At 37.7% G+C, this 16,931-nt stretch overlaps 1 protein-coding gene across 2 annotated transcripts; it reads left to right on the top strand.

Annotated features, from left to right (window-relative positions):
• Positions 1–2,890: 2,890 nt before the first annotated feature.
• scn1ba (sodium channel, voltage-gated, type I, beta a) lies at positions 2,891–13,576 on the top strand. Of its 2 annotated transcripts, XM_082148937.1 has the most exons (6): positions 2,891–3,553; positions 7,830–7,996; positions 9,119–9,356; positions 11,879–12,020; positions 12,959–13,030; positions 13,118–13,576. In XM_082148937.1, the coding sequence occupies exons 1-5, from the start codon at positions 3,502–3,504 to the stop codon at positions 13,023–13,025; spliced, it is 666 nt and encodes a 221-aa protein (XP_082005063.1). In that variant the 5' UTR covers positions 2,891–3,501; the 3' UTR covers positions 13,026–13,030; positions 13,118–13,576. The 2 variants fall into 2 exon arrangements, with proteins under 2 accessions (XP_082005063.1, XP_082005064.1); XM_082148938.1 differs by lacking the exon at positions 12,959–13,030.
• Positions 13,577–16,931: the final 3,355 nt, after the last annotated feature.

Below are 16,931 nucleotides of genomic sequence, written 5' to 3'. Positions count from 1 at the left end.
AATCTCGGGTCGCTCAAAGCTAAAAAAATTAATTGTCAGGGCACTGACCACTAGGCTGTTTAGGCTAGCAATTTGATAAATATTAGAACCCTATTGTGTAATAAACATAGGGGGAACAGAATCCGACGGCAAATAGTTCAGCTGTCGAAATCCGTTCCCCCACCCCAATGACGAGAGATGTTGATGTATCGGCTTAAAATATTATTATTCTTTTCTGTGTGTGGATGGAGCTTAAACAGTATAAATTTGATAAATATTAGAACCTCAGTGTGTCAGAAATATGGGGGGGAACACAATCCGACGGCAAAAAACCCCCAGCTGTCAGAATCCGTTCCCCCACTCCCATTATGAGAGGTGTTGATGTAATGGCTTAAAAAATGCTGCTTTTATTTTTGTGTGTGGACGGAGCTTAACTTGCATCAGTTTAAATAATATATTTTTTTCTCTTTTATTATGATAGGACAGTATAATATCAAGAAAGTTGGACGACCCGGGACTTGAACTCGGGTCACAATAAGCTGAAAAATCAATGAATGTCAGTGCACTGCCTACTAGGCTATTGGGTCTAGTTATTAGTTGCAATGTGATAAATATTAGAACCTCATTGTGTAAGAAACATAGGGGGAACAGAATCCGACGGCAAAAAAAAACAGTTGTCGGAATGTTCCCCCACTTCCATTATGAGAGGTGTTGATATAAAGCTTAAAAAATGCTGATTTTATTTTTGTGTGTGGATGGAGCTTAACTTGCATCAGTTTAAAGTAGGCTTTAATTTCTCTGCAAATTGTGGCTCACACCTCATAATTGAAAGTGTACCTCCCTCTAGAGGTGAAACACCGATATTACAACTGGCTTTAATTCAGTCCAAATGAAATTACTGTCTGTGGATTTACTCAAACTCGTTCCAAACCTGTAATTTCTTCTGGCAAAACGAAAAGGATACGATATCTTTGTGAGGAACAGATGAAAATTTCAGTCACTGAAACTCCCGAAACATGCTCTTCTTTCCGAGTTTATAAAGTGTTCATTAAAAAAAGTCGTGATGTTCGATTCGTGAATGAATCATTCGTTTATGTTGAACCTTTTCATAACTCGGATCCAATTCACAAACAAACAAAACCGGTTCGAATGATTCGTTCACGAATCTGGTTCTCGATTTCATAGACTGGATTTTTGCTGAATCGATCTCTTTCTCACACAAAGTTAACGTTATGCGTTTTAGAACATCTTCAGACGACTTGAAGTAGAGTGCACATGTTCTATGGACCACTTATAAGACAATGCCCCCTTTTAAAAGCTTGATGGGACTGCTTTCATATCTACATACTGTATCCCCTCCTGGCTATTCAAAATAATTTTGGATATTTTTTTATAACAATGTAAAATGTGTAGCCTATCTTATTGATTTTGGGCAGAGATGCTGCTTCATATTAACGTGATGAGATTGCTCCCAAATTTCTAGACTCTAGAATATTCTGTTCTCGAATGATCGGACAGCCTCTGATTTAAGATAAGACGCGTCTTGCATCGCGCGTCACGTTTCAGTAGGCTACTGCGCCTCCGGCTGAATGAGCGAACGTAAGGACGATAAACCATCTATTTACGCCGACTTGAAATTGTAACTCCCAGAAATCATGCTTTCCATCCATCCCACTTTACTGCAATGCATCAGTCGGCATATCCCTCCCCCATCCCTGCTCACCTCCCAGTCCCTCCTCGCCTATCCCAAACGCAGCATCTTCCCTGTACAGAGCAGATATCGTTAATGAACGCACCACGTTTTGGCTTAACGTGTGGTGCTCCGGTCCTAACGGATTCTTTTGTGTTGTGCATATCATAATTTGAAGACCGAACATTTATGCAGGAACGGCAGCACAATCTGATTAATTTCCGTGAACCCGAAATAAACACCCCGCGTGACGTGACCAACGGATTGATTTAACCGCGCGAGCGAAGCTACTTCATCCACAGAGAAGCCGTTTTTTGGGGATCGTAACCAACTGAATGAAAACCAAACGTGGGGAAGAAATGTTGTTTTGACTAAATGGTAATCGGAAACGGTAGGCTGAGAGATATTCAAACCTCAAAACAAGCACCCTGAGGTCACGTAAGAACTGAAATAAGAAAAAGGGCAACGTTGTACCCACTGAATATTGTTCAAAAGACTAAAGGGAGTGTATTTGAAATTATCTTTAATTCATTTATATGTAATGTAGACCCATGAATGATGTATTATTAGCATATTTTTGGTGATCATTACGCGCTGTTAGACATATGCCTTGATGTTTGACATTTGGAAATACAGACGCTTTGGCAAAAATAACAGATGGCATGATCATAACTACATCCGGTCATAGTAAACATTTACTGCATGTGTTAGCGACTTCACATGCATTTATTTAAATGAGAGAAAGACACAAACATTAAACCAAGTATTGAATAGGCAGCCTGCTAAATCTACTGTCGATTTTTTATGTACAGTGCAATGTAGGCTAAATTACCTCATTTCATACATTTAGCTGATCATTCCTATTCATAACTGGCTATAACTTCAAGTTAAGATCAAGATCCTAAGAGATATATCCTCTCATTCACTCATTAACATAAGCAATAATTCACAAAATACATAAGCAATAAATATAATTTAGCGTAGAAGCGAATGTCTTAATGTATGTTTGCATGAAGCCAAAGACACATAATCATTAAGGAGATCCATTTTCCAATTTAAACTCACTGTGGCAAAGATTGGATCACTTCAAATGTTTTTGTTTTTTCTTCTCAGGTTAAATCAGTCAACTGATGTTTAATGTAAATGTATAACACAAAACCCTTGTCTTCCATTATCTGCATAACATTCTCATTCAAAACTAATCACAACCTCAGCTCCAAGTCTTCCACTGTCAAGAAAACAAGAAAACTTTGTCATTTAGTGAATATCTCTCTATATTTTAGAAATCAGATCAGATATTCATCAGAATATTTAATCACTTAAAAAAGTGTATTAATATCATTATTAAGTAAGTACTGGATAACAAATAAATAGGTCAAGAAGAACCGTTACTGACTGAAACTCGAGTGTGGCATCTCAGCTCTTTTTTCTTTCATGGAGTAACTGAATACTCTGGACTTGTTGGATCGATTTCCTGCACAGAGGGCGGGCGTCACATCTCTGATACTCCCTCACTGGACTCCCTTGCTCCTCATCAAAACACTCATCTCCCACCCGACAGGAAGGACAGGAGGAAAGCATCATCTGTTTTCCACACTGTCAAGCTCATCTGTTCACAGATCCAGGGGACGCATTTCCTTCGCAGAGCTCCTGTCTCACTGTGGACTACTTGCCGAGACCTCCTGCTCTTCAGTTTGAGCCTGTTTTGTGTCTGTGTGTGTGTGTGTGTGTGTGTGTGTGTGTGTGTGTGTGTGTGTGTGTGTGTGTGTGTGTGTGTGTGTGTGTGAAAGACAGAAGCACGACTCTGAAAGCAGCGGCTATCACCTGTGAGGATGTCTGCAGTGCGACTTCTGTGGGTCCCTGTCCTGTTGTGTTTAACACACGGTGAGTGTCTTAAGCGCACTATGAAACATTTGAGACACACATTTTAAGCCTCACACCCTTTATCTGTGTCTGTCTGTGTCAGTCAGGCCATGATAAAGCTGCAGGTACATGTATAGCAGGAATCTGCTTTCAAGCTAAATTGTATCATGCGTTTTTTATTAGTATTTTTATAGTATTTTAAAGTGTCTTGAATAGATAGATAGATGGATACTATAACACTATACACTATACTAAAGATTATTCCAATTTACACAATATACATTATATAGATACGAATTTATTATTATTTATAGATTTTTTATTTTATATTTCTATTTTATATATTGCATGTGTTTGTATATAAACATTTAATATACTGTTTACTATATATACACACACAGTAAATAGTATATATATAGTATAATTTAATATATATAGTAAATATATATAGGCTACACTATATATTAAAATAATTATGTATATTATATAATATAAAAATATAATATATATATATATAAATCACTTTATCGTTATCACAAGAAATAGCTCATGTATTCTTGAGATTTTTGTAATGAATTATTAGATGTTATATTAAAAATACAATGCAACTGAAGTGATAAATTGCTTTAATGACACTGATTTTTATTTTTATTTTTTGCTGACCCAATCAGGGCAATTTAGCACCGGTCCAGTAATAGTATGTCTTTGCTTTTTGTTTATTAAGTCTTAGCTGAACGTGGTTGTGTTTATGGGTTTTGGGGCTCCTGGATTGTTGAGTAAAAACCCAAACCAGCTGTCACTTTTAGTAGAGCATGTGTTGATGTTAAAATGGAGTCATGAGTGATCAAGGTGGTCCAGACAGAATTATAGCTCTTGCCCAAGCCCGGTTGCTTCTATCACAAGCTGTTACACAACTGTACTTGAGTAACAACTTTTTGGTACAGTAATTAATCTCACAGGATCACCAAGAAAAAGGAGGTTTAAGGAAATGTTTTTATTCAGATGAAACATTTTATTGGAGATGAAACGTAGGAGTGAGCAAAGGCAGATGGACAGAAAGATGTGTGAGAATGAAAGCGTGAGACAGAAAGAGAGTTCCCTGTGTTCGCCTATCTCTTTGTATTACACACTCTCAGAATGTCCAAACTACAGTCTCTGATTTGATACAATTATGACATGGTCAAGGCCGGTGTAAATTATTCCTAGCATTTAATGGCAACGTCACCATATAATGGACCTACAAACGACATTCCCCCTTGAGCAACCTGAGGTTAAATGCCTTTTTCAAGGGTTGACCTCACCCTACGTATGAGCAATTATGATAAATAGTGATTCTAAGGCAATTAAAGATTACAGTGTCGAAACTGAATATATAAAACACTACTGTGACAAAACCATATGACGAAAAAAAGCCAAATATATTTTAATATGATTTAACACGCATGTCTTGCTGATCAAGAAATCTATGATGGATCTGCTGGCCAACAGTCGAGACGGCAACGCTGAGCATTAGCAGACAGGAAGGCTATTTTGCTGATTAGACCTATTCGTACAGCCTAGAAAGGCTCGGGGGAGAAGGAAGATGGCGATTAATAGTTTAACAGAGGTTGAAAACGATGGCCTAGAAACAGGCAAACCAATGAGGAGCGAGGTTTTTGTATTCTAAGCAGATTTTCAGCAGAATCCAGCACTGTCATGCTCCTTCAGAAAGCAGTGTTGCATGTTTCATGCACGCACAGGTCTGGCACTGTGGAAAGCTGATGTGCATGTGAGGAAAGGTGTGTCTGAGTGCGTGTGTGTGTGTGCGTGTCGGAAAGAGGATGAGGGAGCGTGAATGCTAAATCTGGGCAAGGGTGAACGAGGACATATTATATGAAGGACTGTCTCTTGCTGGTTATTCTTTATGGCAATTGCAGCACACTCGTTATCCCAGCATCAAGAACCGATTGTGGGAATCCCAGTGTCTTAAAGCTAAAAAAGAAGAGGCTTTAGATCTGGTCGCCTGGGGACATTTCACTGCCGTTTGCCATTTAACCTCGACCAGTGGGTCACCAACAGTATTGTTCATTGTAGATTCATTTTAGAGATTAGATTAAAGACGGGAATGGACGGAGATGAGAATATGTGGGTTCAACAGGACGATTGTTAGATAAAATACTGGCCAACATCATGTCATATATTGGGCGATGTATCAAAGAGCTTTTGTTTCTATGGAAAGTCTCCACCCTGGAGCTCAGTGTTCTTCACAGATCTTTGCCGTTTCCCGAGAGGCCAGAGTGTATATGTCACTGCTGTACAGTTTGAGACTGCTGGCTGGCATGGAAACCCTGTTCTCGGCTTTTTGTTTACATGTAGAAAGCCTGAATCAGCTCTCAAAAGGCCTTTTCTTCTCTTTCCTTGAATCTCTTATTGCACCACAGTGTTCCTGTAGCTCAAACAGTAGAACATGGTGCAAAGAAATGGGTTCAATTCCCAAGAAATGTATAACTGATTAAATGTTTACCTTGAAAGCAATGCAAATTGCTTCGGATAAAAGCGTTTGCAAAATTGTATGTCTCTCACATTTCTGTCCAAAAAAGCAATTGTAAAAATTGTTTAATTCTACTCTTTAGTGCATTAATTAAATCCTGGGATTAAGCGGGCATTGTGCAGACTAATCTGGAATAAGTTGCATAATGTAATCTCTGCAAAAAGGGGTTATGTAATGACCCTGCCCCCGCAGTGACATTGACAGAAGTTTAGTCGGCAGATTTTGACATGTCTGAGGTCAGCTTATTGCGTGTTTACTGTCCCTCCTTGGCTTTTAAAGGGAAAGGGAGATGTCTCCTTTCCTCTCACCCTTTATAGTGTCCTTCGATGTCTCCAGATCTTCTTTGCTGTCACTAAAAGTCGGCATGAAATCAAAATTCAGATTGTAAATGCATGTTATTAATCTTATCGTGAAGTATGCCAATCAACCGATGCATAGAACCCAGTCCCTGCCCTACATTTTTTCTTTTTTAATAATCCGTTACACTCGGATGCACAAATCAAATGAAAAGAACAGATCTGACGCTACTTACATTTCATCACGACTTTAAAGATCATAGTTAAAAACAATAATAACATCGTCCAAATTGAAATCCATACTGTACATTCCAAAGTTGTGATGCCTCATTAAAATGATTAGTTTAATGTTTTGAATTAGTCATAGTATAGAATTGAAATATCAGCCATTTATTGGCTTGCTTAATAATTTGCTTGTTTTAGGAATGTGTCCGCATGATGTGATCAGACCCTTCCTCCCCTTTCCTCTGAAACTGAATTGATAATTGTTTTTCCTCTCCAATCTACCCTTGTTCTTCCTCTCCGCAGCCAATAAATCAATAATCTGTCAATGATAATCAGTGATGTGATGGATGTAACACTGAAAACGTTTAACTCTCTGTTTCCCTCTTTTTCCCTTGTTTTCTTCCCTCTCTTGTCTTCCAGTTGGGGTGGCACCAATTCTTTACTTTTTCATCCTTCCTCCTTTTCTCTTAGCAATCAAAAGCACATTATAAATGTTGTTTTCCTGAATATTACAGTAAAGAGATGCCTGTAAAAAAAAAAAAATCGAAACAGCAGGACGACTGTAGTTAATAATGTAAAGCTGTTGCTGTGATTGATGTGTGTGCAATGTTTCTTGTCCCTCATCTCATTGCGCACATATAAATACTTCTCCAGAGGTCAGAATTGCAAAAAGATCATTGGTTGAGAGCGATGCAGAGGTCTCTGTGGGAACAGCAGGGTGAAGTGTGAGAGAAAGATACTTGGAATATCAGGTGTGTTCCTTTCTGCAAGTGTTTGCGACTTCTAGGCATATATAGAGACATCTATATATTGCATCTACATATGAAAGTAGATTAATGACTCAAAAAGGATCACAGTTCACAACAATTTATTTCCCCTCAAAGAATTTTTAAGACAAAAAACCCCAAACATTTAAGCAAATACTGTGGTCTGAGATGCACAGTTAATTAGGACTATTTTAACTGCACAATCAGTTTTTATGAGTGGAAATAAAGCTTGCAAGAAAATGCTCTGCCTTGAACTAAAAATGCCATCATGCATAATCCCCCCCCCCCCCCATCCCCCCATCCCCCCCATCCCCCCCAAAAAGGGAATGCATGCAAAAAAAATTAAAACAAGATTTAAACATACTAATGCCTGTCAGTTCAAAACAAAAAGAGGGCATCAGCAAGACTTAATAGAGCATTTTACGCATTTGAAGCAGATGTGTCTGTTTCTGTCACTGAATGTCTTCCTCTTCCTGTAGCTTGGCTCTGCCATGGGGCGTGTGTGGAGGTGGACTCCGACACGGAGGCGGTGGCGGGTGAAGGCTTCAAATTGGGCTGTATCTCTTGCAAGATGAGAGGGGAAGTGCCGGCCTCTGCCACAGTGGACTGGTGGTTCAAGGCCACAGACGAGAGTGAATTTACACACGTGAGTATGAGGCCAAACACCAGACTTTACAGCTTGACTTCACGTGTTTGAGAGACACAGATGCTGTTCCCCCCGCACAAACGCATTACCTAAATTAATGTGCAGATGCCTTTTTACACGTGCAAAAGCTCTAGCACAGCTGTGGGGGTGCGTACTGACATACACACAGGAATCAATGACACTTCATTATTTCCATTGTAAAATAAAACATCCAAACCCCAAAGCAGATTTGAGACTGCTGCATTTTTCATGCAAGGACAATATCATGCATTATTTATGACCATCTTAGTAGCCAGAAGTGAATTACTGCACATTACAGCACTTTACTTTGAGTATGTTTACGAGGAGGGTAAAGAAGTCCTCTGCCATTAGAACTATTAGTTATACTACCAAATAGTGTGTGAGATAGTTTAACATAGAATATTACTAGAATTATAGTTGTGTAAGAATGAAAGAGCATGGGATACACTTTTTGACTGTTTAATATTTACTAGTTTTTTAAACATTTTTATTCATATTTTAATAATTCTATTAAAATGTGAAATTATTGGCGTGTTTAAAGTAACGCACAGCATTACTATGTCCTGCAATTTCCTACGCTTTTGTGGGAATTCATTTCAATGACCTCTCCAGATATTCATACAGGATAAGGATTTGTAAAATCAATATTTAAATGTAATAAGGTGTACAGTAAATGTCTTCAATCATACTTATTAGAGTCTAACAGCAATTATCTTATCACTGTGGCTTGTGGCAGATTTGACTCTACTAAGACCAAAATCCAGCCTATGAACTGATTTAAACCAGACTAAAACTCAAAACCTTTTTTTATTTCCTATAGATTTGAATCATTGCATTGACTTTGGAAAACCAAAATTGAAAATGACATGGCATTTACAGCTTTATGACAGTTATCATAGTTCTCTTCTGTAGACAGGAGCAGTGTTGAGCAAAATACAGACAATAACAACAGTCACTCACCGACCGTGTCTCTTTTAACTGCTATTTATAGACAACATATTGGAGAATAACAAAAAGCTTGTTTTGGGTATTGAATCAAATATTGTGTACTTCACACTGGTTATTTGCCATAGAGGTCTCACTCTTATTTCTTACAATTAGATCTACAGTTATACAGATATGTCAAGCTACATACTGGATGACCGCTTCGATCAGCGCCTGGCCTGGAACGGCAGTAAAAAAACTGATGATGTGCAAGACGGCTCAATTTACATCCTCAACGTCACCTTCAACGACACCGGCATCTACCGATGCTTTTTCGACCGCATGCTCTACTTCCCCTATTATCAGTCCCGCTCCAACGCCACCAAGATTATCATCCTCACCGTAGTGGGCCATGGTATGTCAGTTAAAAAGAGAATTACATTTACATAAGAGGAAACAAATGTAAACAGGTTTTGAAATGTATTATGCAGGCACAAATCAGAGTTAGAGGGTTATTACAACATTGGCCTGACAGAACACACACACACACACAATCCTCTGCAAGTGTGTTCATGAAGACAGATGAGTCAACACTGAATAGAAATGCCTTTGAAATGCCAAAAGCAAGGACACTGTCATTGCCTTTTCATGGCCCTGAAAGCAAAGTGTTTTTATCGCAGCAACACCAGGGCTTTCATTTCCTGTGTCCTTGACTCACCAAATGCTTTGTGTTTTGAAAGCAAGGTGTTTTATTTGAGTTATTTGCATTTTTCTTTTTTCAATATTTGCATGATATATATTGTGGATTGACTTAGCAGCATTATACATTTTTCTTTCAGCTTTTTCTCAAATCAGTACTTTAACTGCTCCAATAATCCTAGTGTGTTATGTGTTATATATCATTTTTGTCAATTAAAATAAAGCTGAGATCAAATAAAATACAAATATTATTTGAAAAACTTAAAGGTACAATATGCAAGAATTTTTGCCGCTAGAGGGCGCTACATTCCAAACAACAACAACGGCGTAGCTTGATGACGATGTGAAGGAGCGTGGAATGATGGGAACTGTCGTTTTAAACTCCACCGTGGATGTAAATCAGTCATACGGGAATTGAAAAATCATGTTCATGGATGAGGCTAAGTTCTATTTTTATAAATGTTGCGTTTAATGACATGCTTTTTGTGGCGAGGGGGGCGTGGTTCAGCGCGGTCTGTGATGGGAGAGAAAAGAGACGAGCAAGTAGGTCAAGTGCAAATGCACCTGTGTCTTATTGCAGTGATCGGCGTGGAGAGACCGCTTATAAGCCGCGCTGGAACGAGAGAGAGACTGGGGAGAAAATTGGACGCAGAGGAAGAAAACCGGTGGATCCGAGCTCTCATTTTTGAACTGTTTTGTGCCGTCGCCACAGCGAATGCGCGTTGTGCGCGGCTTTTGTTTGTTTTGCTTTATTTTAATAAAGTACGAGTCCCAGTCACGACGACGCGTCTTCTTCCTTCCTGACTCTTAAACCTCATCACACTTTTATTTCATTAAAATGAATTAACCGCAAGAAAAGTAAGGTTTAATACTTCATAGATGTTACTGTATTTGTTGAATTCATTGTTGTGATAACGCTGCGCAGTTTTACATGTTCTAAACAATTGTTGTAAAAGTACATTCGAACATGCCCACATCATTTGCCAAAATACTGATTAATCTTTATGTATAACACATGCTATGTTTATTTACATGGCCATAAACACCAGACGTGATAAACAATGTCAATAAACTAAACACAAATCTAAAGCAATAATACTTTCCTTACATAAACATAACGCATTTGTCCAGGACTCCACGCAGTACGAGCGGAAACCGAGGGTGACGCGGATATGACGCAATTGACTGGCGACTCCCAGCTCACCCCTGCTCTAACGCCCCGTTTCCTTGGTTAAAATCGCAATTTTCTCACGATTTAAAAATAGTTGGAAACATTTGGGATATTGTAAGTAATCAACTTAACAAAATATATAACACTGGCCTTGAGATTTTGGGATATTTTAATGCAAAATTCTTACATATTGTACCTTTAACGAAAATAAAATGTTTAAGTTGAAAAACTAAAGCTACCAAAACTGAAAAAGACACACAAAAAAAATATAAAACTATAATATAATATATATATAAAACTTATACAAATTACAAATCCACATAGCAAAATTACTCAAATGAAAATGAAAACTGAGATGAAAATGAAAAATACCAAAATAACAGTGGTAGTGAAGTAGTGTAAGTGGACCAGGATCTATGGAAGCCTATTTCCACAAATAAAACTAAAACTTCTATTGTGTCTTTTATTTCTCTTGTAATAATGTTATTTCTCACAATTAGGACTTACTGTAATCTTCATTTCCCAAGTAAAAACAGGTTTCTACAGGTTTCAAACCCCAAACTAATGTACAATTCTAAACATTTTGACAGCCAGTGATCACAAGGCAAAATCTCCTTTTGTAGTGTATGAGGGTATTTTTGACAAACACTTTCCCCCTTCAATACAATGTCAAATTAATGGCCAAATTATCAAATTGTAATTTTTTGTTGGAAGCTACACTCAAAATTAACTTCTGAGGAATCTGAAGGGCCACGTGTTCGGTTTGACGCTTCTGCTGAGAACATGTCTTTCCACTGGGACAGAAGCCGTCTTGTCACATATGCTGACGGTGATAATTCAATCAGACGGGCCTACATCAGCACTGATGTCACTACAGTTGTGCATGTCTTACATAATACTGACTCTGAGTGCCGAAACCTGCACAAATATATTCAGAACTTCCTTCTATCAGTGTTTGACCATCATTTTAAGAGTAGTAATTCAGAATAAGTCTGATGAAAAATGTGACAGTTATGAAAGAACCAAATATAGATTTGTGAACTGAATTTGATCTCTCTTACCCCTAGCTACACGAGGCTTGGCGTCCATCTTATCTGAGGTCATGATGTACGTGTCTATCATCGGGCTGCAGTTATGGCTGTTGGTGGAGATGGTCTATTGTTACAGGAAGATCGCAGCAGCGGGAGAGGAAGCGCTGAGAGAGAGCGAGTGAGTCACGTTTCCATTTTCTAAACACTTCCTCACGGTTTGCTCTTACTTGATGACAAACACCTGTCTACCACATTAGGGACCATTAAGGATGTCCTATTAAAACAGGAAATTTGGGGCAAAATATACTGAAGGGCGAGGAAGTGGAAGATGAGCTGAACTCTATCTGGAGTGCATTAGCATTTAGGTGGATTCAAAGCAAACAAACATGCACTAAAAATCTTCAAATTCAATTTTATGGGATCTTTAATACATTTGTGTCAAAAGACTGGAATAATTAAGGTTTTGTAATGTTGAGTCTCTTATGCTCACCAAGGCTTATTTGATCAAAAATACAGTGAAAACAGTAATATTATGAAATATTATCAATAACATTATAATCAATGTTGAAAACAGTGTTACTATTGATACACTACCATTTAAATGTTTGAGCTGGACGCATTACATTTATTCAAGTAACAGTAAATACTTTTAAAATGTTCGAAAATATTTCTATTTCAAATAAATGCGGGCCTTTTGAACTTTCTAGAGTCTGTCTAGAGAAATTATGCAATGATTTCTGAAGGATAATGAGACACCGAAGACTGGATTAATGATGCTGAAAATTCAGCTTTGCATTACAGAAGAATGTGTTATTTTAAAATGTAATAATATTTCACAGTATTACTGTTTTTACTGTATTTTGATCAAATAAACAGTTCAGAAAATATAAACTTTTGACAGCCAGCGTAAAATAGAAGACAGTTACATTTCCGCCTGTCTTTTATTAGTTTCCACTGCTTTTCTTCCTTCAAATCTATATTTCCCACAGTCCCAAAAAGATCTATATCTTTCTGCAAGTTGCTTTTCTCATAACTTTTGAAGTTCTTGTTGCTGTTCTTTTCTTCATTACCTTTTCTGTCCCTTCTGCCTTCTTTCCATCCTTCCTATTCTCTCAGGGCGGAATATTTAGCTATAACCTCGGAGAGCAAAGATAACTGTACAGGGGTAGCGGTGGCAGAATAACACAGGTGGGATTGTTAAATGTAACTTATTGTCACATCCAGACTTCCTCTATTTCGTGTCTGTTTAACCATCTGTCTTTTGTTCCATTTCAGGTCCAAAAAAAGTCTCAAGCCAACAGCTTGAAGCTCCATCCATTATGACATCACCAACGGTCTCCTCCTCCATCACCCACACCGGCGCTCTGCCATAACCACAGGGCTGCTGTTTTCACAACAACTGTGACAGAACCGCCATTCTAAACCATCAGGGAAATGCAGTCACACATTACGGAAAAAGTGTTGTTTTAAGGTCCTAGACAACAACTTTAAGGTTAACGAATGAATGATGCATTAATGATGCATGAGTCTGTAACACTGAACAACAAATTGTACTGAACATGACTTGTACGTACGTGTTTTAGCTTTTAACACCTTTTACTTTTTTCCACACGACAAATCAGCTTTAAATGTGATACAAAATGACTCACTAGTATATCTACTGAGCCAGAGGACATCAGAAATATTATAGTGGATAAAATCCGTCACTAGTATATTTACTGAGCAAGAGCAAAACATTTTTAAATAATAAAACAATAATAATAATAATAATTATATATATATATATATATATATATATATATATATAAAAAGTAAAGTATTACTTACTGTATGTATAAGTAATAGAAAAATAGAAGAAAAAAACCCGTATAAAAAAATATATATATTAGGGGTGTAGTAATTTGAGTTTCGCACTTTGGGTGAGAGTTACATCCATGTCTGTAAATGTATGAAATTCACGCCAGTATTTCAATTTTGCAAAATGCAAAACAAGTCTCCATTAATCTCCACAGACTGTGAGGAATGAGCGCTGGTGTTCTGCCAAATTTAACACTCTTCCAAATTGTTAGACCCCTCGTTGAGGTAATAATCTGGCGGGGGTAGTCCTGACTTCTGACTCCTGCCCCAGTATAGGTAGGTTTAGGATTAGGTATGGGGGTGGGGTTAGGATTAGGCAATTAAATAGAGGCTTCAACAAGGGCTAATAATTTTGCAGGGAGTTGAAATTAGGCACAACACCTGTGCGCATTAGAATGGGACCGCAAGAATTCTGACAAAAATATAGGCTACATTATGCAAAAATATTTTGCATCCAAAATTGGAAGCACTTCAAATATTTTCCTGAAAAAAACAAACAAACATTAAATGGCAGCAGGAAGAGTGTTTTGCAGCAGTATTGACAGAGACAGAAACGTAGTTTGTTCTCTAAAGCACTGTTTCCCCTCCTGCTGTACATAAAACACACCAAACCGTGACTAAAGGTACGTATCGAACCATTATTTTTTTGTACACCGTTTAACCCCTAATATATAAAGGAGAAATCAGACAGAAAATCTCAAATTTGGCAGCTGGGATCTGTGATTAGCATTCAATAACTAATGCCAACAAATAATAATTTACAACATGAGCTTCCTATCTGAGTACAGTCCCTCTCACATACAGGGGATTTGAACCAGAACTAATTTAACAAACCACATGTAAGCTAACCATTACTTTTAAAACTTTCTTACTGAATCATAACAGTTCACTTAAAGGTACACTATGTAACTTTTGGCCCTCTTGTAGTAAAAAAATTAAATAAAATAATAAAAACTGCATGCATTTTGAGAAAGAATATTGTTTTGGTTGTGCTTGGGGTATGCTTGAATTCGGGTATGAATATGACCCTTCACAATAGATATTGCTTTACAGTTAACTCTGTTAGAGAGCTACATGGCAATTTATCTGTTCAATAAAATACCTTACCCTTTGAGTAATAAAACCCTATCTCCGCCACACTTTTACAACATTTCAAATCCCTCAGTTCGTCACGTTCTCTTCTTGCCAGCAGACTGGATGTTCGAGATTTAGCGTTCTCCGGGTCTCCTTTCTTGCTCGTTGTAACTACTAACCTATGCGCCAGACCAGCGGTCTCAAGCTGTGTCCCATTTCTAAGGCTGCATCCTTCGAAGGTCGGACTGAGCGTTGTATTTGAGCAAGTTGAAACCCAATGCTTACGTTTAAAAGTGTAATCCGGCAACTTCTCTAAAAATAAAATAAAACTCCAGTCCTTACTGGCGCGCAATGAATTCTGGGGTAGGCAAGGCCGTGAAGGATCCATCTGTTGTATCCTTCATTTCACGGGAAACGAAAGAGGCATTTGAGGGAGCCCTTCGTTACGCAGCAGTGACGCAATCGGGCTTCGAATGCACCCTTGGAAGGATGCAGCCTCTGAATTGGGACGCGGCATCAGACTGGGGTTGGGGTTGGGTTGGGGTGGAGGTGGGGTGGGGTTGGGTATTTGTTAAGGTTGAGTTTAGGCTCTGTTTACACCAAGAGTGCCACACAAGTCCTGAAAAGTGAAGCCAAAACGTTTTGATCGCCCCCGGGTGGCTGGTCCCAGTATAGGTCAAAAACCCTGTCCTCTTCACGGGACGAAGAGATTAAGTATAATGAATTAGGGTAAGGTGTTTTGGAAGAAGTATTGATGATGTGACTTATTTAAATGTTAATTTTGAACAAAAAAGTTACATAGTGTACATTTAAATTGTTCTTTTCATTTACAAAACAGTACACCAGCTCTCTGTATTTAGTCTTTACTGTCTTGGTGTGAAACAGTAAATATATTTAGCACCATAAAGCACAAAATATCCGTTCATTGTGAAAAGCAGACATTGCCAGTAGCATATAAAGCTATTCAAATCGTTCTCTTAAAAGAAATAAATGCAAGGCAAATGAATGTCACATATAATTTATAATCATAGACGTGAAGTACATTGTTGTCTAAAATTTCATAGTCTAGATCAGCTACCGAAACTAACGTGATAATTAAATATATCAAGAATGTGCCGTATAGGATCTGTGCTATTAATTGTTTCTAATGTTGACCTGATCATCCCTCCGCTTTTCGTTTTGTCTTTGCTGACAAGATAATCAAGGGCTGCATGAACTCGATTGAGAATGACTCAGAAAGGACGGATGCGCAAGCCTCTGGCTCTTAATGCATGATGATTTCGAAAGAAAACGGATTGGGAAAGCAGGAATCAATTGTATTCATTCACAAGTGCGAAAAAAAAAACTTCCAGTCTTTCCTCTCCCTCTTGGTAGCCAATTTCGGGTAGTGACTACAGAGGGCAGCATTACACTGCGACAGTCTCACTGCCTTTTATGTATGAATGAACATTCTTGAGACTTCTTAGCTCTGGCTTTCTTACTTTTATATCTTTCATTCGTAGGTTGGTAGATTTCTACTGCATGATTTTAAATGCACTTTTATGAACACCGTCATAAACGCGCAAAACTTTAACTTGACCACATATGCTTTTAGTCCTGTGATTACTAAAACATAGATGGTATCATACTAACACTTCGATGTCACTATCTGACAATGTCTGCACCTCTGTGGGAGTCTGTACAGTATATGCACACAACTTCACAGCCTCGACACTTCCAGGATGCATTTCATGTTGAAGTGAAAATGTTACTTGCCAAATAAATGATGACAAGACATGATAGTATGAAATAAAATTAATAAAAAAAATACAGCTGGTCTTTTAAAAAATATATACACATCTCTTTTTCTGAATGTCTGCTGTTTTTACCGTTTGGGGTCAAGAATGTTTTTAACATTTCAAAAGGATCTTGTGTGAAAAATCTCTGAATAATATATATTTTTTTAAATATATTAAAATAGAAATCAGCTATTTTGTAACTTTTGTTTTACTATTATTAAATTGACTGTTTTTACTGTATTTTATCTAAATAAATCCAGTCTTGTGAGCATAAGATCTTTCATACAAATGAAAAAAAAAAAACATTTACCGTCCACAAACATAAGTATATACACACAGAGGTTAAAGGAAATTATATTCCAAATAGTAATACACACAAA

The sequence above is a fragment of the Leuciscus leuciscus genome, assembly GCF_965113295.1.
Source record: "Leuciscus leuciscus genome assembly, chromosome: 20".
In the NCBI taxonomy this organism is placed as follows: Eukaryota; Metazoa; Chordata; class Actinopteri; order Cypriniformes; family Leuciscidae; genus Leuciscus; species Leuciscus leuciscus.
The sequence above is the reverse complement of the archived record's forward strand: the minus strand, read 5'-3'. Positions and strand labels throughout refer to the sequence as shown.

Bases quoted from the DNA above. Each gene is read 5' to 3' on its own strand.
- scn1ba (XM_082148937.1), top strand. From the start codon at position 3,502: ATGTCTGCAGTGCGACTTCTGTGGGTCCCTGTCCTGTTGTGTTTAACA. The intron at 3,554-7,829 runs GTGAGTGTCTTA...CTCTTCCTGTAG, and splicing joins CCTGTTGTGTTTAACACACG to CTTGGCTCTGCCATGGGGCG. The intron at 12,021-12,958 runs GTGAGTCACGTT...CTATTCTCTCAG, and splicing joins GAAGCGCTGAGAGAGAGCGA to GGCGGAATATTTAGCTATAA.